The sequence below is a fragment of the Micropterus dolomieu genome, linkage group LG03, assembly GCF_021292245.1.
Source record: "Micropterus dolomieu isolate WLL.071019.BEF.003 ecotype Adirondacks linkage group LG03, ASM2129224v1, whole genome shotgun sequence".
NCBI lineage: Eukaryota > Metazoa > Chordata > Actinopteri > Centrarchiformes > Centrarchidae > Micropterus > Micropterus dolomieu.
This window is the reverse complement of record NC_060152.1, coordinates 31,499,773-31,524,096: the sequence shown is the minus strand read 5'-3', so window position 1 is coordinate 31,524,096 and position 24,324 is coordinate 31,499,773. Positions and strand designations below refer to the sequence as shown.

General features: G+C 40.7%; 1 protein-coding gene across 1 annotated transcript in view; it reads left to right on the top strand.

Moving 5' to 3' along the window:
• The first annotated feature begins 5,237 nt into the window (after positions 1 to 5,237).
• Positions 5,238 to 24,324, top strand: part of znrf2b (zinc and ring finger 2b) — a 34,216-nt gene continuing 15,129 nt past the window's right edge. The window contains exon 1 of the mRNA XM_046044597.1: positions 5,238 to 6,159. Coding sequence (XP_045900553.1) covers positions 5,733 to 6,159 — 427 coding nt within the window. The 5' untranslated portion in view covers positions 5,238 to 5,732. The remainder of the gene's footprint in view (positions 6,160 to 24,324) is intronic.

Here is a 24,324-nt window from a genome sequence, read left to right as displayed (position 1 = left end):
GGGGTCTGCATAAAACATAACAATACTTTAATGTGTACTCTTAAACATCTGATCTCTCTCACCTGAAGCTGTACAAGTAAATTATTTAACATCAGATTATCCTCTTGATTTATTTTGTCTGGATATGTTAGCCTAAATTAATCACACCTCTTCCTTTCAGACTGCACCTGAGATAGCGTTTGTATTCCCCTATTGCCTGTTTGTGCATATTCGATACGGACCTGGGAACCTTTTTTCAAGCACTGGTTTCTCATTTATGCTTGTTGTCACTAATTTGCATCATACCTGAATTTATATATTTTCTATGTTCTAAAGACAAATTAACAATTTCCACTTAATTTAAGATCAACCTAAAAGCAAATTAAAACAGAAATATATATATTTTTAACAATGTTATTGCCTGCATCAAGGTGTTAATTCAATACCATATCTCAATATAACTATAACTATAGGACTCCATGCTAACTTCATTCCCTCCCAAAATGATAATCTTGTTGATAGTGCTGCAGGCTCACTGTGAATGACACTTGACTCTGTTGCCCCTCTAAAAAAGAAGATTATAAAACAAAGATGGTTAGCTCCATGGTAGAACCCCCAAACTTTTAAATTAAAACAAACGTTGCAGAAACTTGAAGGGAAATGATTTTCTAACAATCTGGAAGAAACTGCAAGATAGAAACATATAGAAAGTCCCTAAGAAAGGCCGGAGCAGCATCTTACTCGCCATTAATTGAAGAAAATAAGAACAACCCCTGGTTTCTTTCAGCGCTGCCAGTGAGACACACAGCTCTATTGCGCCATGTACCCATCAGTGGTAACGACTTCATGAGCTTCTTCAATGAAAAAAAGAACTAATCTTGTGTCTTGCCCAAGGACACTTCGACATGCAGACTGGGGGAGCTGGGGATCAACCACCGACCTTACGGTTAGTAGATGACTGCTCTAACCCTGAGCTACAGCTTCCCCTGTAGTCAGCACTTCTTTACTAGATATGATCAATCTGTCTTTACTAACAGGCAATGGACCACAGTCCTTTCAAATAACTGTAATCAAACCTCTTCTTAAAAAGCCCACTCTTGATCCAGGTGCTTTAGCCAACTATAGACCTATACAGTATATAACCTTCCATTTCTCTAAGATCCTTGAGAAAGCAGTCGTCAATCAGTTATGTTACTTTCTACATAGCAATAGTTTATTTGAGGATTTTCAGTCATTTTTGGAGTGTATCAGAGCACAAAGGATACTAAAAGTACCCACCCAGCCGTAGTACATGTACGTATGATCTGCTACATAGCAGAAGAGAGTTACAAACTCAATTTCACTCTATAACCTGTTGTATTGTGACAAAATAAATCCACCTTCCTACCTCCCTATCATAACACAGAGACAGCACTGGTGATTGCAAAAGACCTTCTAATTGCATCTTTGTCTTGTTAGATCTTAGTTAGTGCTGCATTCAACACCACTGACCATCATATTGTCACAGCCTAAGCTGTGAATCTGTATTGCTTCCCCTCTCTGTGGGTTCCCTCCCTTTTTGTGTGTGTAAGTCCTATTTATCAGATCGACCTCAGTTTGTACTTGTCACCCATAAACCATCCATGCATGCCAAAGTTAGTCACGGAGTTCCACAAGGCTTTGTGTTTGGACCTCTCCTATTCACTTTATAATAGGCTTCCTTTACACTCCATAAACTTTCATTGTTATTCAGATGATACCCAATTATATCTATAGATCAGATATAGCTCAGAGATACATTAAGATATAGTTACTCTGGATGGCATTGCCCTGGCCTCCAGCACCTCTGTAAGGAATATTATATTATCTACGATTAGGATATGTCCTTTTACTCCCACATAAAACAAACTTCAAGGACTGCCTTTTTTCACCTCCAAACATTGCAACAATCGGGAACATCCTGTCTCAAAATGATACAGAAAAACGAGTCCACACATTTGTTACTTCTAGGCTGGATTACTGCAATTCCCTTAAGACTCTTCAGCTGATCCAGAATGCTGCGGCACGTGTACTGACAAGAAGTAGGAAAAGAGATCATATTTCTCCTGTATTAGCTGAGAGTGTAGAAGGTCAGAGTGAGACTAATATTGTTTTGGTCACTTTTTCCTGTGCAAAACTGAAAAATCACACTAACCACCTGCAATATAATGGAAATGATGCTGTTTTATTAGATCTGATGATCGATTAGATTAGTATAATTAAATGTATTACTTTTATTAGTTTGTTGTACCATTATTAGTGTTGTTGTGTAGGGTTTCAGTTTGTTTGTCCTATGATCTAAATGTTGTTTTAGAAGCAAGACATTAAATGTAATTGTTATTTTGTGGTGTGGTTGCTGAGCTGCCCCGTCCTCCCCCTTCATTATGCAGGTGATGATGGCTGTTGTGGCCATCGATCAACAGATAACCCGGGCTATTTCCAGACAGAGGAGATTAGAAGGATTAACACAGTCGAGGGTGAGGAAACCACTCACCTTCCACTCCGGCTCTGTGAACTCTATCTGTCTACATAATGTGCCTGCTGTTGTTGACAGGAAGTCATTCTGCATTCAAAGCCATTAGAAAGCCTCAAAGCCATCATTGACGTTTTCTGCATAATTATCACAATGAATTTACACAACTGTAATGGTTCAATGTTTTACAGAAACCAGACCATGACCCTGTCAACCATAAACCATAAAGAACATGTGAAATGTTGCAGCCTTGATAACTTGAGAACATAATTCAGATCAGTCAGATCCATCAATTTGTCATTTGAAAATGGAGGTGAAGCCTATTTGACAGACGTATTTCCCCTGTCACAGTGGGAGTGAGCAGTATTTTCTAACAGGAGACTTGCTGTCCTGTTGTGTTTCCTGTAAATGCTTTTTATCTGAGTTGTGCTCTTTTTTGAATTTAGTGGATAGTATATGGAGCATCGCAGCATGCCATCCTTCTCTGCTGCTTGCATCTAGAAACTATCTTAAATCAATATTATGCATCTGGCTGTTGTGACAAAATTTCTATCTATTTAAACATCTATCTAAGTGTATGTGGTTTGAATTTCCAAATTTGGTCATTTCAAGTTTTGGAATTTAAAAAAAACTTTTTTTCAACTTCACTAATTCATTCTTTCTTGAATCACATGACTGACAGAACATAACCTGATAGGACAGAGGTCTGGTTGATTATATTCACCTCAACTGCTTATTTTCGGCAGCTCAAACGTTTAATGCTGAGTTTTTCATTTTGACTTTTGTTGTCTGAATTTCACCAAAAACACTGTAATTTGGAAAAACTCAGTTCAATTCATTTTATTGGGGCTTTATTGGAATGAGAAACAGATGAGTTTTTCTTTAAACCAAAACAATAAAAAAAAAAAAACATTGTACATGTGAACCTTAAAAAAATACTTAAAATCAAGTTGTTGGAATGGCAAAAAAAAATATATTATTTGGTGGCTGTAATTAATTAAGATAGTAGCAAAACAAAAATTGTATAATTACAAAACACTATACCACTAAAGCTTGAATGCTGCATGTTGTTCATTACTTAACAACATTAGAATTGGGAGTTCAGGAGAAAGACCATACATGTTGCGTGAGACTCTCTGGCTGTTATTTACGTTGCTGTGCTGCTGCTGACGTCACCCGACGCGGAGATCCAAAAAATAAAATCAAGTTTCTGTATATATACCCAATCAGACCAACAAAAATCCCTTTGGATTTCATAATAAGAGCATAACTTCTGTTCTGGAAAATGATTTTACAGATTGGGTTACATGAAATAAACTCAGTGGAATAAATTCATAACCAGTATCCAAGTATAGTACAGGTCTAATATATTTTCTGAAAGGGTGATATGGAGTGGAAAGATTTCATAATGCAGTTTATTACAAGGTTTACTGTATCGTCACTTGATGTAGCAGTAGGGATCTTTAGATTCCATATATAGGCTACAGATGTAGGCCTCTAAAAACAAAAAAATTATAGAAACCTAATCTTCACCAATAATGTTGTATTTTGTAGCCACTTTACAGATGGTTTACACAGATTTTTGCAAAGCCTATGGTGTTTAAGATTTTTTCTGATAGGATTGTGGCTATTTGACAGCTTTATTGTTATGTTATGGTTGTGTGGAAGAGTTGAACATGAAAAGATAAGTAACACCGACTATAAAAGCAGTCATAATATAATTTTCAGTGTAGGTTACAAGTTCATGTAATAAAGATATTAGAGCCTGGCTGATATATCAGACTACTGCGATGGACTGGCAACCTGTCCAGGGTGTACCCCGCCTTTTGCTTGATGCCAGCTGGGATTGGCTCCAGCCCCCCCCCCCGGCCCCCCCCCCCCCCCCCCCCCCCGTGACCCTGTACGCAGGATAAGCGGTTGACGATGGATGGATGGATGGATGGATGGATGGATGATATATCAGACTATGTTAGCTTATTGCAGTTAAATTTGTATCCTCAGCCTTTATGTTGGTGCTAATAAATAACCAGAAAGTAGTATCAAAGTTATGAGGTCATGTAGAAATAATGTTGCTGTTACATAGTCAGGGAGCACTGACAAATAGATAGATAGATAGATAGACAAACAACAAAATAAGCAGTCTGGCTCTAGGGATGGCAATATGTTTGTTTTTTGTGGTTCACTACAACAGATTTAAAAATCTCGATTCAGTATTGTACTTTGTGTTTAGCTCTTATTAGCAAATATTAGTTTGACCAAGTTAGTGACCATGGTAAACATTACCTGCTTAAAATCAGCATGTTAATTTTCAATGTGAGCACAGTGGCTATGTTAATGTAAGCTAAATGCTCGAAGCACCGCTGTGCAGCCTCACAGAGTCGGTTAGTGTGGCTGTGGACTCTTGGCTTCTTCAACTGTGAGATGTCCTGGTCAGTATATTCATGCTGATAACTGTATCGGTCTCTTGGCAGTGTAGGTGTTGGTATAGGTGTCTACTCCAAATATAAATGAAGGTAGACTAAGTTAAATGAAATACTCACAGTGTAGGCCTTCAACACAAACTAACCCGAATTACAGCCTCCAAAATGACCATATACACCTCTCTAAAACTGTTTTAAAAATGAAAATTACAGATGGTAGGATTTATTGCAGGGCTGTTTTAGGTGGAATTCATAGACTGTTCCCTGTAAAACACCGCAGCTGCTTTATTTTGAAACTTCTTGGCGGAAATGCTTGTGAGCTCAGCTAGCTTGGCGGCTAGCCTGCGCACCGAGTCTCCTTGATGCCGCTGATGAAACGGTTCTGTGTCCAAGGATTTCTCCTCCATCACTTCCTCATTTTGAGCAATGTGTCGTCAGGCAGGGAGGTGTGAGGAGCTCGGCTCTTCACTCCTTCACGCTGCCCAGGAGCCATGGCGGAGCGCGCACTGAGGAGGAACCGCACCGGGTCCACAGCAGCGGCTCAGACCAGGAAGGATCCGCGTTAACTTACCTGCAGCACGGCCACAACTAACGTTACTACTGAGGGAACACAATGGTGACGGCTTCTGAAGTTTTGTCTTGTCACAGATGGCGGGTTTAACTTTCCACTTACTGCCATTTTCCTAATGTCGACGGGATCATAGCGACGCAGAGTTTGTTCTGCTTTTAATTCTTCCAGTCCTGTAAAGCCATCTGCCCCAGACGTAAATCTGGCGCACTGTCCCGCAGTGGCTCATAGAGCGCCTCTTTAATATTTCACAGCCGACTCAGTGGAGGTTAACATGGGGGCAAAGCAGAGCAGCCCGACTGCTAACCCCGCTGCTAACGGACGGACCAGAGCCTACTCCGGCTCGGACCTGCCCTCCAGCACCTCCAGCAGCAACGGCAGCAACGTTAGCGCCAGCAGGACTACTGCCGGGGGTGTGCGGTACCACGCGCACGGCGGGTCCCGAGCCTCCGGAGCCACGTCCAGCACCAGCCAGCATCTCGGAGCCAGGGCCAGGTCTGTGGGGGGCTCCGGAGGCTCCGTGGCCAGACCTCAGTCCGGCATCAACATTCCGAACAGCAGCGGAGCCTACAGCTCCCAGGAGTCCGGAGGCAGCAGCCCGGAGGAGGCGGCGGACAGGCAGCGCTCAGGCGGGGGGCACGAAGGTCGCCGGCTGCTGATAGGATCACTACCGGCACACCTCTCACCTCATCTGTTCGGAGGTAAGAGGGCAGATCCGCTGTGTTGTGTTGATACAGCTCAGTGACTCACTGAACCGTAGTGACACTGACGCACGCTTGTTTACAGCAGCAGCGCTTGGCAGGTGGTTTAACATGCGGGCCAGCGTTACCAAAATACTGGTGTGCAAGTGAGTTAATATAGGACATACAACGGATTTCAAAGCAGCAGAGAAAAGGAAAGAGTTTATTTATACTAAAATAGTCCAATTTAAGTATATCAACCCTAAAATAGTGGAATCAGCCAATAAAATATCTACTGTGTGTTAGTTTTGTAAAATATAAACTTTCCCAAGTTTCCAAAACCCACCATATGACCTCAGTGACCTCAATGATAGCAGGGGATGAGTAATGCTGAAACTAGTAGTCGATTCATTGATGGAAAGCATTTTTAATCACCTTTTCACACTTGATTCATGCTCACAAAGTGCTGAGGTTAGATAATCAGATCCACAAGGACAACACAAAGTTGCGTTGATGTAACTCACACAGACACTGAAGATGGAGATGGTGGCCAGTGAGCGAGCGCTGGGTTTAACGGCATCCATGTGTGAGGATGATGACTCACATGTGCCAGTTGAGCCAAACATTGTTAAGATAAACAGTGTGAGCCTCCTTGTGAATGTCTCCTTGTTGATTTCATTGATCGACCACGACGGCTGCTGCAAGGACTGAAGCCATCTCGCTGACAGTTTGCCTAGTTCGGGTCCAAAGATCGACTAAGTGACCCAGTCTGTTGCTTTTGAAGTCACTTCCAACGAGGGCTGAACCCCCCAAATAAACAATCGTATTGGGATTATTTTCACTGTGACTGCGATATGACTCACGATTTTAGTGGGAAAGAAAAAAATGCAAATATGTTATGTTTTTGCATGTTGTAGGCCGGGGTGTCTCTGTAGCACCACACTGCTTCATTTATAATGAGATGTTGTGACCTTTTTATCAAAAAACTGCAGCTCCTGCGATTTGGATTTTGCACTTACAGTGAGGAAAATAAGTATTTGAACACCCTGCTATTTTGCAAGTTCTCCCACTTAGAAATCATGGAGGGGTCTGAAATTGTCATCGTAGGTGCATGTCCACTGTGAGAGACATAATCAAAAAAAAACCATCCAGAAATCACAATGTATGATTTTTTTAACTATTTATTTGTATGATACAGCTGCAAATAAGTATTTGAACACCTGTCTATCAGCTAGAATTCTGACTCTCAAAGACCTGTTAGTCTGCCTTCAAAATGTCCACCTCCACTCCATTTATTATCCTAAATTAGATGCACCTGTTTGAGGTCGTTAGCTGCATAAAGACACCTGTCCAGACACAAAGACACAAATACTTATTTTCCTCACTGTATATAACAAACCAATATACCATATTGCAATTTTGACGTTGTTAGCCCTCCTTACCAACTCTACAGCGGCATCCACAGGTCAGTCACAGCTCTCATCTCACGCTCAGGTCATCCAATCAGATGGCAAGGCTATTTTCAGCTGTCCAATGATCTTCAATCAGTACTGCTCAAAAGGTGTCTTGAAAGTAGTTAGTGATGGGAATTATGGCTCTTTGAATGCAGCCCGGATCTTATGGCCCTGTTCCTTTCCGAGAGCCGGCTCTTTCGGCTCCCAAACGTCTCTTCTGCTGGTCACTGCCCAAGTTACACTCTTATGTGTTGCAAGAAATATATATGCAAGTTTCTTCATTTGCAATACGATGAAATATTATCATCTGGTTCACCATGGTTAAAAAGTTGGATATGTCAAGATTAACCATCCTAGCAAAAATAACACCCTAGTAATAAAATAGTATGGTTAATAAATAATTAGACAACTCTAAACAGACATATGTTGTATATTTAAATGATTAATATGAGTGTAATTTGTTCGTTTCTCGTGCTTTGTTCGCGACCGTCGCATCACTAGAGCAGGTGGCTGCAGCCCGGAGAAGTGGAAAAAAATAAAGCTGCAGTCAAGTTGGACAGTTTCCAGCAATATAAAGAACAGTGACAATTAACGAGACTATGGCGGCCCGCCACAGTCTAATTTGTTCCGCCACAGTTTCAAAATAAAGCAAAGAATTATACTCTTTATAATAACAATAACAAGACCACTTTTCTTTTGAGGTTGCTACGGTAGCGTTAAGGTATTGAACAGCTTTGAGGTGTTTCCACTGTCACTCGATTGTGAAAGCACGCTAGCCGCAGGTAAAATTGGAATACACATGTATTCAAGCCTTTATGGTAATTGCAGTGAACCGGAGCAGCTGACAGGCAGGGTAGCTAGTTTATTCTTACATTTTCTGTCTTTACAACGACAAGTGTTGCAGTACAACAGTCTTACCTGAAGAGACGCTATGGACTCTTCACCGTACGCGATATGAGAACGAGACAACGTCCGGTTTTCAAAATGGGGTGTTAACAAAAGGTATATACAGCAAGGAAATAAGATTAATTTTATTATATTTACAGGAAGTATGTCCACTAAAAATTAAAAAGACAATGAAATGTTAGGGAAATTACTTACTTTTATTTAGGGTTGCTGTAAAAGCAGTAAATAAATATGTTGTGTTTAGTTTACTAGAGCACAAAATTGTTTAAAACAGAGTGGAAAGTTCTTCATAGATCTAGCCTATTTATTTTGCTTTCACAGTGTACCAGATTAATGCATTGAACTTTTAAAATTTACAAAGTTTTCTTCCAGGGGAGCATGCCCACGGACCCCATTAGATGGTCAATATAAATACATCTAAATTTCATATAAACTTAAACGCATTCACGTCTTACAATAAAGAAATTCAAAACATCAATCAATAGTAACCTCACAGTTACATATATAGACGGAGAGAGGAAAAGCAGGAACACAAGGCACATCATTGATTCGATCATATTGCATTGAGCACTTAACAAACAGCGGTAGGTTATTCATGGCAGTGTGCATGCAAGTTAGTGTATTTACTAAAACAAACACGTGCCTGCACAGTACACACACATGCTGCAGGTTGTGTATACAGGTTGTTAATGTGAGCGTGAGTCAGCAGACAGGCGCCTAATAATTAACTCAACTTGTTGAGTTTCCTTCCTCTTTAACGGTGCACGGATTAATCAATAGTGCACGCACACACACACACACACACACACAGATATGTGTCTGCAGGCTGTGTTAGCAGATGGTGGTAAAGTATCTGTTGTGTAATAGTCATCCAGTTAATTTAAAGGGTTACTTCACTGTCTTCACACTGATCTGTACTGGTATCAAGCCATAAACTGTTTTGGTTATATCTGCCCAGGTGCTCACAGCAAGAATAACGTCAAAAATAAGTGACATCAAACCGTTTCCTGTTCATTTGGATAATCCAAAGACCTTGTTGTTAACCGTTTTCTACTTTCACTTTCTTTCTGTCCTGTGAATTAACAGCGACACTTGTAGAATGTAAACTCCCCCAAGGCTGGAAAACTCCCAAATGATCTGGGACATGATCTCAGATAAGTAGCAGGGCTGCCAAAAGGGATTCTGGATCTGGAACTGGATTCCAGAAGCCGGCTTAAGCATACATTGTTTGCTCAAGCTGGAAACATTTGCTCTGGGATAATCCGCACCCGCTCACATCGTTACATTGATTTAATGTGTTGTGATGCACGATGAAAAGCCCACAGAGAATTTTCACAATAAACAGTTGTCCTCAAACAGTCAACTCATTGTTTCTCACCTGCAACTTGACTATTTTAGTTGAGTCTTATTGCTCTCATCAACCTTGTTTCCATTTCCATTTACTCATTTGGCAGACGCTTTTATCCAAAGCGACTTACATTTGAGGAACAACATACAATCATCAACAGAGCATCAGATACAGCACGAGATCTACAACTGACAAAACATATTAATAAAAGCAGCAATAAATACTAGTAAGCACTAATGGCACATATCGCATCAATGGGGTAAGTACCTAGGGAAAGAAGTTAGAGTTTACAAAAAGTGGGGACAGAAGAAGAAGTGCATGTTAGATGTTAGGAGTTAGAGTTGTTATAAGAGGAAGTGTTCTCGGAAGAGATGAGTTTTGAGATTAAGTTAGAGAGGGATGCCCCTACTCTGATGGCGTGCCTCTCTAACTTCAAGAAGCTCTTGAAAACTCATCTCTTCCGAGAACATGTTGTCCAGATGCAGCAGGCAGCTGCTGTCGGTGGAAAAGGTCTGATAAACCTTCTGTACACTATGATTAGCAATTAGCTGACTAGCATTTAGCAGCAAAAGAGCCAGATATATAGAGAGCTGAGGTGAAATGAACCTTTCTGTTTTTTAGTGGCCTTTAACGAACAACATTTTCCATAAGGCCTAGATGTTTGCGAGCCCAGTGTCACGGCTCAACAAAGGAGGCGAGTCCATGAGCAGGTCGAGGGGACGCGGTTAGCTCAGACATTTCTGTAAGAACAGCAAGACACAGACGTCTGAACGCTGTAGACGTTTTTAGACAACGGAGATTTCAGCTAGAAATTTAAAAACAACTTTAGAAGGGAGCTTTGGTGAGTTGAAGACGAAACCAAGTTATGATGACTTTATGATTGTCCTTTTTTAATAATAAAACATAAAAATGATAAAGTTATGATAAAGTGAGCCATGTAAAGCGTCAAGTATGCCTCGGAAACCAGACTGAGTGAGAGATTACAGGAGCGAGTGGAAGAGAGGTTAGCCCAGACATGAGGTCATGACTTTGGCTCTTGAGTTCCCTCAGGAGTTGGTGGGGACCAAAACGGAGCTAAAAGGTGAGTTAATATTGGCCTGGCATTCTTTGGGTGGACATAAAGATGACTCAAAATGAATATAAATGTTGCTCTGTGTCTGCTGGATGTGTAAATTGGCAAGAGTTTGCTTACCATATCAATTTTACAAAGCCATATTTCAAATGTGTGGAATTTAGATTTTGTTGTAATGCAACTTTAAAGAAACAGCAGGGAAGCAGTTATTGGCAAGACCAGCATGAGTAATACCCATTTAGTTAAACATTTTGGGAGTTACATGTGGCTTTAAGAGGAGATGTTGTTAAATTGTCTATAACATCCCCAAAATTAACTTTTGTCACATGGACATTTTGTCATTTGGGATTAGGGGGGCGCTATGGGGTGCTGTAACAAACTCAGAAAGTGCTTGCACAAACATGCTGCAAACATATTGCAAAGAACAGTCGCACTGAAATTAGAAAGACTGAAACGTTCCATCTGCCCACAGGTAACACCTTCTGTGCAATATGCCCTCGTCCTTGATACCAGCTACCTTGCACTGAAATTAAAAATTCAGTTTGTATGTTGTGTGGCAGTGCCCCCAGGCTCCCACAAAGGGCTTTGGGTTGAAGTCTGGATTTTTTCAAATCCTTGAATCAAACCTAATCATGAAATTGAAGATGGATTAGGTTATATGCTACGGAAATGCTCTCTGTGTGTTCAGGAAGACAATGTCATAGTCCAAAGTCTCTAATCATTGTCTTTGGGTTGTTGTGAATTTCCTCCCTGCTACACTGGAAGCTGTAAACTCATGGAAATGCTTTCTTGTTGTCAGCGTGCGATTTGGATGGATATAGCTTCCTATCACTTTTGGAGTTCTAAATTGTTGCAAACTTCTGGTTTCATGAATATGCTCATAATGGACTGGGTCCAGACTGAGAAATTGGATTAAAGGGCCTAAGTTGCTGCTTCCTTTTTCCCTGAAAAGTAATTATAGCTGGGTCAAAGGTTTAATAAATCAGGCTTAAATGTTGTGCAGAGCTGTAGATTCTCTAAAATGTATTCTGTGCATGTCTCTAACACAATAACAACACCAGCTGTAATGTTTTTCTGCAATATGCATTTGCCACAAACTGTTATCCATTCCATACAGGACCTCCTATACATTTATTTTATAACTGCCAAAAACCATGAAGGGACGCACAGTGACCCCGTCGGCCACACCTCTGCAGTGTTGTTATCCTGCTCTCATTATTCTGTGTTTTCTGAAAATGAAGTGGAGACAACGCAACATTTTAGTCAGCCTTGGGGACACTCCATTATCTAACAGGCAGACATTTTAATGATATTTGCTGAGCATATTCATGCTCCCATTTTTAATTTTAAGACCCCATGCTTGCACCACCCTCAGAATAAACTCCATTTTTAGCCCCACTACTGTTACACATTCAAGAACAGCAGAACTTTAGCTGACGGTTTTATCCAAAGCGACTTACAATTGCTATACATGTCAGAGGTCGCACGCCTCTGGAGCAACTAGGGTTAAGTGTCTTGCTCAGGGTGGGTCACAGTGTGGGATTGAACCCGGTTCTACTCATACCAAAGGCAGGTGTCTTATCCATTGCGCCATCACCACCCTGTTCTCTGTATAATGGGGGGACACTTAGATGCTATGAGTAGCTATAGGTACTTTTGTTTAATGGCATATGCCACTTCTGAGTGTAACATAATGCCACGTGAACATTCATTACGTCGTACATATCCCGTGTATATCTGAATGGCCACACTCGAAAGTGAGCCTAAACGCCTGCCTTCATAGCCTCCTGCTGCATTCCACAGCCTCCCTGGTCTCTCTTTAAAACCTTCTGTGTCTTTGTAGTCTTGACCTGAGGAATGTGTTCATTGCATTCATGGTGTTCCCCTTAGTTGTTCACATGAAAAGTGACCGAGGTCAGCCCCGCCTACTCTCATACCTCCACACACCTGGCCAATCACTGCGTATCGTGGGTATAATTATTGGATTGTCTATTTTGAAAAGTGTAGCTTGACTGCAACATTGGACAGGTTTCAGAGATTGTTCAACAAGTACAGCACTTCCTTTTAAAGGCCCTGAACACCCACACATGCGTTTTCAGTTATGACTGGTTAGACCTCCGTCAGGCTGAAGGGGATGTCACCAGACTCCATATTCTAATAGCAATGATAAAGGTGTAATTTGTCCTTCTGTGACAGTTGCAACAAAACCCACATTAAAGTGACATCGTGCACAGTCTGCATGCACTCACACGGTCCTGAGAGGAGGTTTGAGATTAGCCACTTCTGCACTGCCGATAAAATGAATATTACAGCATCTAAGGAGAGCTAGTAAGGCTTTACCCCTTTTAATCATGTTGCGTATCACATTCTTCTTGTGTGTAGGAAATCTATTTGTCCAACATTTAAGGGAAATCAGTGTACTCTGTTTCTTGTGTACTGTTTCTTTTGTTGTCATAATGCAAAGAGGATGCTGAGAAATAAATCATGTAAGACACATAAAGTGCTACAATATCTTAAAGGATTGAATCCTCAAAGGGATAGTTTGGGAATTTTTAAGTGAGGCTGTATGAGGTACTTATCCATAGTCAGTGTATTACCTGCAGTAGATGGTGGTCAGCGTATCCCCAGTTTAGAGAAGCACCTGCGCGGAATTTAAGCACTGTACTAGGGGTAATTTTTCCAATTATCAGAATCTGTATTTTTTAAATGAGATCGCAGATAAGATAAATTAATGTAAAGATGTGCTACTTTGGCTCTGATGCAGCCATCTCTCTCTTCAGCGGTGCACCGATAGTTCGGCCAAAAAGTGAAACTTAAGTTCTGCCTGACACCTTGTCCTTTACCTTTCTTCATAATGTTTAACACAAAGACACACGTTCAGTTAACCAAAAACATAAACATGTTCAATGATCTGCGCTGTATGAGCACGTTTATGCACAACGATGCTTGGATACAATGCCAGACAAACGGCCTCCTTTTTTTTCTTTTTTTTTTATACAGATTTTCATCAAATTTTATAAGAAATGCTGCCAGGAGCTCCCTGCACTTTTTGTTTTAGAATAATGTTGAAAAGTTTTCTTTTAATACAACGTACGCTATAAGGCATTTCAACTAAGTTGTGTGTGACAGTTCTGTGTAAATTTTGACACCAATACTTTCATTTCACTATAAAAGAATATCGGTTCCAAATATCGGTCACCGGTCTCCTTGATTACTTATAATCTGTATCATAATGGCCCTGATAAAGCCATATTGGTTGACGCCTACACTGTACTGCTGTGGACAGGGTCAGCAAAAAGCATTTTAGCCACCTGAAAGACGCCCCACAGAAAAAAAATCTACATCAGCAATCTACTGCAGGTAGTAACATACTGAGTGTGGATAAGTGCACAAACCTGATCTATCCCTTTAAGAGCTACAAAACAGAAATAGGTAGATTATTAGACCAAGGCCAGACTGTAAACAGCACATGCAGCATTTGTCCCTATTTGATCTGTGGTTAAACAGTACCAGCTTTCTGTTCTTGTGGAATAAACTCACCTTAGACAAGGTCTGATGGTTAGCAGCAAAACCAAACCATATCACTGGCTACTAAACTTTTTCTCAATATGGTCAGCCTTAAGAAAACCTTGTGGAAGGAGCAGTAGTTTCCCCCTGGGTGTATGGGTGTACTGGATCGATTTCATAGTATGACCGCTAGGGATGGGGATCGTTAATTTTTATTCATATTGATTCCCTTATTGAGACTGCTTAACGATCCGATTCTTTATCGATTTTTTACTATTATTTAGTGATGGTTATTTGGTAAGACCAGACCCAACGGGCATGAGGTAGGCCTGCACGGTATGAGGGAAATATTCAATGTGCGATAACGTTAAATATTGAGATGACATATCACTTGCGATAAATAAACATATATTGAAGTGTACATATTAACTGCCTGGTTGTTTTTAATTTAATATTTTAAATACAGCTAAATGTTGTTTCTAGAGCAGCAACATTAATGTTTACAACAGCAAAGTAACTCAATAACTTTATCTGACATCCCATGTAGTGAGTAACGTTAAGAAAGAACAACATCAGTGTGTATCAGTCCCACCTCCTCTCTCGCTGGCTGCAGGTAACGTTACCAGGTAGAAAGAGAAGCGGCTGGTTTGTCTCAGCCAGCAGATGAGTTTTTAAGACTACAGACCAGTCTGTGCTCCAGACAGACAGCTTTCTATTTATTTTGTTTTTAACATTTGGCTAACGCTAGCTTGTATAAAACATACAGGCAGAGATACTGAGGACAGAGATGATTAAATTAACCATTTCTACATGTTTAACATTACCTTACAGACAGGTGTATTGATAAAGTATTTTCTTTTTACTTGCAAAGGTTTTATTGCACGTACTTACAGTAACGAGCGTAGCTGTCATCAACTAACGTTACAGTAGTTTGGAGCTAACTTACCTCACCGTATTCCACCGCGACGGCGCAGCCTCTCGCTCTGCTGGTGTGTGTGAGCCGACAGAGAGCAGGCAGAGACTGTAGCCTGATGATTTTCTTATCCATTGTGTTGCAAAATAAAACCGTAAGTCTCGATAGCAGGATCGATAAGCTCGAACCTTGATTTTCGGGTTTTGAGATATTTTGGAACCGGGTGCTTTTGGAACGGAGTCTCGATCTCCATCCCTAATGACCGCTCAGTTGACCTTCACCAAGTCCCTCATGAGCTGCTCTGAAAACGTGAAAATAGTGAAATAGTGCTAAATGGGCTATATGTAGTTTTTTATTGAAATGACTCAAATCAAATCAATTAATCAATTTTTATTGCCTATTTGTGAATAGGCTTTAACCGCCCATGAAAACGAAACATGCCTGCTTTCTCCGTTTCTTGTGTGAAGAAATTGAGTCAGATTTTCTGTATGCGCTCTCCGGAGCCTCTTGCCTACTGATTCTGAACTGTGCACACAGCAACAACAGCAGTCCACTAACACCAAAAGACGACCGGCTCCCAGCACAGCACAGACTCCAACAAAACACAAATCAATTCGAGGATTAAAAAAACAACTAAAAAGTTTTATGTGCTGAAGCCCATCAGGCCAAACGACAGTCAGATCAATCTGGGCCGAAAACATGGTCAACATCGGAAAGGCGCTTGAGTCACGGAGAGATCTCCGCTCTGTTTTGGATAGAAAAACCGAGAGCTGGCTTTGATCCTATTAGATGGGTAAACTAACATTACTGCAAAGCATGTGAAATACATTGTGATTTTTTGTTTTAGTTGGTTCAAGTTAGACAACATTAGCTTACGCCGACCAGTAGCTAACTTTATCCATTACAAAATACTACAGTTGTAACCTTATTATTATTTGCCACATTTCTTCCTAGTGCTAACCATATTACTATCCTGTGTACCAGCGTAATTATGTCAGATTGCTGCAAGAAATGATGTAAGGTGTGGCGATGGAACGGTGGATAAGACACATTCCTTTGGTGTGGGAGACCTAGGTTCAATTCCCACTACGCCCTAACTTACGTGACCCACATAATATACAATAATGCGACATATGTCACAATAGTGCCGTGTGCTCAGGCAGATACAGAGTTTTAGGACTCAAATGCAGGACACATTCACCGTCAGGCAGAGTTCGATGATTTATTAACGAAAGTTCACGCTATGTAAGTGTAAGAGTTCAAACAGGCCAAGCAGAAAACAGCCCAGTCAGGTAAATCCAACAAAAACTCTCACTTCCAAAAAGCAAAAAATCTAAACTCCTCTAACAAAGAAACAATAATCCAAGTGGGGAAGGAACGAAATCCAGATCAAACAGGCACAGTTGTGTTTCTGCACGGTTACAGGCAGGTAGTGTTTCTGCACAGACAATGCGCAGAAACAAACAGGGAATCAAAAGTCACGTACTTTAAACCACCACAAGAATGACCAGCATTTATACACAGGAGCAGAATAGGTGAAACATTTACATTTATTCATTTAGTTGACTTACAATTGCCATTTAGGTCAGAGGTCGCACGCCTCTGGAGCAACTAGGGGTTAAGTGTCTCGCCAGAGGCCAGAGGACCAAAGGCATGGGTCTTATTCACTGTGCCATCACCGCCCCCGTGGGGTAACCCATGGCAGAACACACAAGCAGGTGACACCAATCAGGGGGAACAGACGGGACCGGACCAAAATACAGAAACGGATACATCGACACGAATAAACCAATATAAAGACCACAACCAAACAACACAGTGAAACTGACTGAAGATCCATTCAAATCTTTGGTGTCAAGTCATACCTTGGTAAACTTAAAACATGTATATTTGAGCTATTGACCAATAACAAACTGCGTTGACAGTGCTGACCAAAATAGAAGAAGCTATCATACTCTAGCTGTGCCTCATCATCCACTTTTATAAAACCCTCCTCTGCTGTCGTATACGTTGCTTCACAAAAGAGGCAGTTTACAGACAGGTATGAGACAGGAGTGGGTGATACAAATATGTCTCTTAAATGAAATGTTTTTGTTTGTTTTTTTGTCAAGTTAGAGACAGACAGGCCAGCTGGCTTGGAGAGCTATTGTGACTGACTCAATGTAGTGGTTTACTCCGCCTGGGATGGAGTATAATTTCCGGCCTGAATTTATGTTCCAGTCCACCCCTGTGTACAGGTATGTAATAGCCTAATACAGGATATGAGCGTCTCAATACTTCATAGTTTAATACTTCACAGTGTAAAAAGTGAGGAGAGGCTTTGTAATAGTCAGAAGATGTCCTCTGTAAATCTGCCCTGGTGGATGTTCCGCATTTTATAATACAGTGACACACACAATTGCAGTTATTTTCATATAAATCAGTTGAATCTCCCATCTGATCAAGCTGTGACAACATTTAGTCATTTTGGTAGTTTGTTGTTTTCCCAACAGTAACAGCAATATTTTGTTCCTTTTGCTTTATGAGATTGTTCAGAGGAGCTGATGTAGTCCATCTGCAAAATGAGGATGGATTTGTGGCTCGTCTGTTTTCTGCTAAGAGCTAAAGCTAGATTGGAGCTCTCATAGGGGCAGATTGTCTGCCTGATCATTATTCATTAACAAGGACACAGTGATGCCTGTACACTCTCATACTGAGAACAATGACATTGTGTCTTACTAGAGAAATGTCCGAGGTTTCGGGAAGTCATGCAACACAGAGCAGAGCCATGGTGGGTGTTAGTGGCTGAGTCAGTCCAGTTTAGCGGAAATCTATCTTGATGAGATAAGCCAGATGACTACCTGTCCTGCTCTCCTAATCTATGCTGCCGAGTCCCTTCAGTTGTGTGCTGGTGTCTCCCTGTGTGGACATGTTGCACATTCTCACCTTCATACACCTAGTCCAAACGAGCGAGCTTGATTTTTCTTTTTGGGAAAGTTCCAAAAATTGTGGGACTTGATAACTTTAATTTTGATGTCAGAAATGTCGGGGGGACACTGTACATCAATCTGACAAGCACTTTGTCTGAAGCATACGGACACCTTAAGGGCTGGGTTATGCTAGAGCTGGTTGGTATGACGTGTCGCCCCACCGCATCAGATACAAAGCTGAACGACCAAGCGTCATGGGAGGTTAGCTGTTCTACCCTCCAACAAACAGTTTGAATGAAGCACACTGACAGCACAACCAACTTAATCATGCACCTCCAGAAGCACCATGCCTAAGGACGCGATACCCAACTTATAATTTTACACTGTCATCAGATCAGTACTCAGCCCAAACCCAAATCCCAGGTATTGATATCGGTATCGGGACTGAAAGTTGGATCGATGCATCCATAATTTGCAGCTGGTCAGTGGCACCAAACTTTGAATCTCCGTGCAAGTGTACTTCACTTCTGCGAGGAAATCCACTGATTGCGGTCCTGAACAATGAAACAATGAAATGTAATTTGTAGCCCCTTCCTGCTACACACACATAGAACATATATACAAATAATTCATTTTAGAGAATAACATCAAATAAATAAATTAAACAAAATATACTGTTATTTACATACATATTGGGGAATCCTGATTAAATGTAGTTTAAGTGTCGCATGAGGTGGCAGCATGACACTGAATCTCTATCAGGTGATAATCACACTGCAGCCAGTGGTTTACATGATGTGATAAACTTTAATTTCATGTTTTCACAGATTTTAAGTTGGCAGAGACGCTACAAAGCATTTTGGATTCAGCCATGAGAAACTGAAAAAATAGATGACGATGCTGTAGGATACAGTTAAATGAGGAGGTACAGGTGACTTACTGCAATTTGCATGATCAAACGTCTGACTTTATTAGTTAAACCACTTTTCCTAGGAGTGTTTGTAGCGTAACTATTTTCAGTATCTTGTAAAAATTCCAGTAGCAAGGTTTGTTTTACACAAAATAGGAAGGTAGCACGACCAATCAGCACATCACTGCATCTCTGTCTTTTCTTGAAAAGCTCAGAAGTGATTTCTGTGGCTCCACTTCCTGCACAGATTCTGCACCTCCGTGCCATCTGATTCAAACAAGCAGACTGGTTTGAGTAGAGAGAAAGATAGCTGGGTGGGTGCCTGTCCCAAACTCTTCGCCAAATCCTATCTGCCTCCTCCCTCAGCCAACAAGACAGACACTAAAATGAAAAATTATAAATAAAAAGTGGGCTACTGCTTTGAGCCATATCATGCACGTTCAACTTCTCATTCGTTAAATTAAATTGAAGTTGATTTATTGATGAACCGCATATAAGGAGATTTATTTATAAGTGAAACTGAAACCAAACTTTATTTGGTCACTGCGTGATTCTGTTCCACATTTATTAGCCGCTAAATGCTCAACTAACACGTTAACTGTACAGTGGGTTCATCAGAGCCATTACACATGGTCACCTGATCCATTGTGTAGCTTTCTGCTTTCAACTAACTAGCCACATTTTCAAAGTATCCTTCTCAACATGTCACCAACTCTTTCTCAACTATAGTGTCTCATGTACACTGTTTACTATAAAGCTAGAAAGATAATGGTGTATATATGAGAGAGTGAGAACGATGGCTTGTATGAGATTACAGTGGTGTTGTGAGGAAGTCTGATTTATGATCCACACGAGCTTTCGTAGTTTGTGATTATCATAAAATCAGCTGCTTTCAACAGTTTCATTGTGTTGAGTACAGGCAGCACCGCCCTCCTGCTGATAAGACCTGACCTACCACAGTAAAAACGCTGCGGGTAGTGTATTTTCCAGACTAATTTAGCTAGGTTTACTGTGTGCGAGTTCATTCAGTGCCTGTTGTGACACTCATGCGGCCATGCCCCGTCCACGTGTACAACAAATAGCCAGTTAGCAGCTACTTAAAGCCATTAGTTTGTTTGCTGTCCGTCTGCTGAGTCTCAGATGGCAGGTGATTAATGGCACACAACACCTGGTGGAACCTTTACTGACCACAATTGTGGAAGCAGAAACCATGGACCCCTTTTTGTTTAAACATGTTCAACTTTTCATAAAGCCGATGCGCTTGTCGGTGTCGATTTTTCGTGAACTGACTAATCACAACCTTGATGGGGCGGGACACCAAGATTGATGTGCTACAGCAAGCTTTCAAAATACTGAACTTATTGTTATGCATCACTTGTTAGCATTAACAAATTAGAGACTAACTACCACAGAGCAATTTTCTTGCACAAGGATTAAATTAAGAATAAGAGATAAGTATAAATGTTGGTTTATATTAACTGGAATTAATATTATACTAGTGGCAAGATATATAGTATACTGTTAAATGAAATTATAATGAATATGCTACCATAATATAATTAATATATAACTATTATACTAACAGTATACTTCATATTTAATTTTATAATATCACTAATACAGTCATTTATTCTAGTTCCTCCTCCAGGTTGTGGATGGAGCCTCTGCAGTGGACAGATGCAGGTTTAATTAGAGGCAGGATGCCATAATGCCAATATGTGCTGCTTCTAGCCGCCGCCTCCTGAGAGCAACACGTTCCCCTTATTCTGTTTCACATCTGTTTTACTAAAGTTATTGTTATAGATATTGTTCAGTAATCTTGCTCACATAAAGTGTGGCGTGGGTTGTGGGGGGGGGGGCTGCTGGTGTATCGTGTATCTGTCCCTGGTTCGAAAACTAAAAAGTCCCACATTCCACAAGAGTTTTCTGTGATTAGTGATCAGTGTTTTCAAACCTTTGTCCATGTCTTAAAAGCTGTTTTCAATGTGTCAAAAAAAATCTGTTTCAACGTTTTAAAAAGCTTTGTCAATATTTTAAGGCCCATGCCGAGTGTCCAGAGTCTTACCTTCCATAGACCTCCACTTGTTTCACACAATAATTGCACACAAGGAAAAGGAGCTCACACAGTATAAATATATATGTAATAAATTGTTTTGTAATAAACTCTGTGTTACTTGAACATTTTTCTCTGTGCTTCTTAATGTTTTTGTGTGCTCCATTTGTTTTTAAATTTAGCTTAGAGCCTTGTTTGCCCTGCTTCTAATCTTTATGCTAAGCTAGGCTAACCACGTCCTAACTCCAGCTCCATACTTAACACACAGACTGGTATCGGTCTTCTCATCTTACAAAATGCATGTACTAACTAATGTTAATTTTACTTTAATTGACCCTTCGCTAAGCCAAACCCCAAATACACAGCTGTCCAATCAAAGCGCAGTATAGGACTCGCTCTAACCGAGGTCCAATGCGCTCCGTTGACTCTAATGTAAAAAGAGTTGTTTTCTAGCTTTTTTTGGCTGAACAGAGGCCAGCTTTACAGGAACAGCGTTGATCCTTAATATCATTGTCTTTTGTCTCAGTCGCCAGGAGGTGCGGTGGTTCACTTGTACTCGGTGATCGGTAGGCTTTAGCTTCTATCTTTCATTCATTTCATGTCTGTTTGAGTCCGTCTGACAGCCTGAATACAACCTTCAAATGTAAAATGCAACTGCAAAAGTGTCTGCTTCTTTCTGAGAGCGCTTTTTCCAATAGATTTGTCAATATTTCTCCGGGGAGTGCAGTAATAGACAGTGGCAGTGCCGACCATTTGTCGGAATTAGCAACAGTAACTAAGGGGGGCGTGGCTTAGCGAAGGTTCAATTTTAATCACTATTATTAGTTATCATAATAAATACTTTTTATTACAAGTTGTACTTTGCTAAATATCCACATTAAGAACAAAAGTCACGTTAAAAAGTACTGAAAACGGAAAAACAAAAGAAAGGAGGCAAATCAGCAGCTGCAGCAGAGAAGAAGCTTCTGGTGTGTCTGCAGGAGGGAACCTAATTGTTATTAGCTTGGGGGGGGGGGTTATTGTAATTTTTGAGGTGACAGTGTTGGATTGCAATGGAAGGTGTTATTTTCTAGATCACCTTTCCTGGACCTTGGAGTGTGATATTTTGGTCTTTCCACCGCTGCCTCCTGGTGCTGTGTTGTGTGTGATGCTGATGACCTCATCATTTACTCTACCTAAACCCATTTTACTGAAAGCACATTTATTTATACCCCTCTTGTTGCTCTCCAGCCCTCCTCCCTCCTGTTCTTTTTCCCTGTACTTCCTTTTTTACCCGTGCAGCACAGTTGCCAGTAGTGTGAATTATACATAAATCAACCGGGTAACTGTTTCTCAGCTCAGCTATCAATGGGATGTTGTCGCCAACATCGATGCAGCTCTTCTGTCTACCAGCTTTCTGTCCAGGTCTCTGGCTTTGTTTATTTTAGCCCTGAAATAGCCAATCCAATCACAGTGAAGTATGACAACAGCTCAACAAATAGAACCACAGCGTGTTAATTAGTACAGTCACAACAGAAATAAATAAGAAAAATAGATATTATTTGATGATCGATCTGATGCATCTACTTTCACATTGTAAATAGTTGCATCATATCTTAAAGTGTGACACAGGGTTTGCTTCATAATGTATTTCAAGAATAAAACTTGAAATGCTATTTTTGCTAAAAAGAACGTTAGATAAGAGTTTGTGGCCCAAAGGATTTATGAGCCCCTTATTTCTGTGCATTTGTATTTAGTTTGCTGTTGATAAAATCACCAGACTGGCAGCAGAGGGACGTGCCTGAAACGGAGAGTTCTGCGACTTCTATACTCTGTGTAACGTCAGTATCCACCAAAATACCAAGAACTCGCTCTGCGGTTTTGAATAAACCTCCCACCTGTTTGCACCCTGTGCACCGTCTGCGCACATTTCAGGAATAATGCCAGGAAAATACCAAATGGTCCGAGCCCTGCCACAAAAATAGGGCCCCACTGGTTCATTACCTATACAGCTGATGCAGCTTCATTTATAGAAATACGTTGTTTGATTTTCCCTAGTGATGCATAGAATAACATTTCATGAATCAAAAAAAGAAGAAAACCAACAAAAAATAATACATTCGAAATACCTAAACACACAATGTTCATGGTAACATTTTGTGTTCTGCCTTTTGACTCTGCTTGTGTTCTTCCTGGACAAGAATCAGTTTCCTCTGTAGTGAAGACTCAGCACACAGAGAAGAGCACTGCGGAAAGAGAAAGAGAGGCGCTGATGTGGTCATACCTGACTGATGTCTGCCCTCTGAACGATCTATCTTCTCCTTATCCCAGACAATTTTCAACTTGAGAATTTGCCTGCTTTGTAAAAAATAAATAAATAAAAATCAAGTGAGAAAGTGATTCCAAGTGCCTGCGTTTGTGCACAGGCTTATATGTGTTTGTGTGTGATGCACCGTGCTATAGGGGTGGCGTGCAGCCAGGCTTGTTGATGATGAGGGAACTGATCTATAAAATTATAATTCATAAATCCCATTTAATAGAGCCCGTGATGTGCTGATTCAGGGGCTGGAGGAGAGCTAAGTTAAGGACAGAGGATAATGAACACAGTAACCTGGGATGCTCTCCAAACAGCAGATTAGATGGGGAGCAGAGATACTGCGCTTACACGGAGTGTGAAGTTTTTAAGCTGTGGCTGTTGGCTCGCTTGCAGCTCTTTCAGGGGACCGTTAACTGCGAGTGTCACATTGGCCTTTGTCAGCACAGAGAATACAATGAAGGGAGAAAAGAATTGATTTTAGGATCACTCCAGTTTCCTAAAGTAAGAAGGATTCTGGCAGGTTCTAAGCTATGTGGAGATAGATTTGCTCAAGTCTGATCTTAGCTTTCATGTCATGTTCATTTCTTGATATGTTTTAAGAAGATTAAAGCAAAATCACACTCAATAGTTCAGTGAATGAAGACATGCACATGCTCTGTGTAAGGACACTGTTGGTCAAAACCAGGAAAAAAAAATACATGCAAAAACAAGATCCCATATAACTGAGAAATAAGCTGCCTTGTCGTATTGTGCAGCGATAAATCTGAGCTTTTACATTGTTCGGTAGTTCTTGACATTGTGTCAAAAAGGTTTTTGTT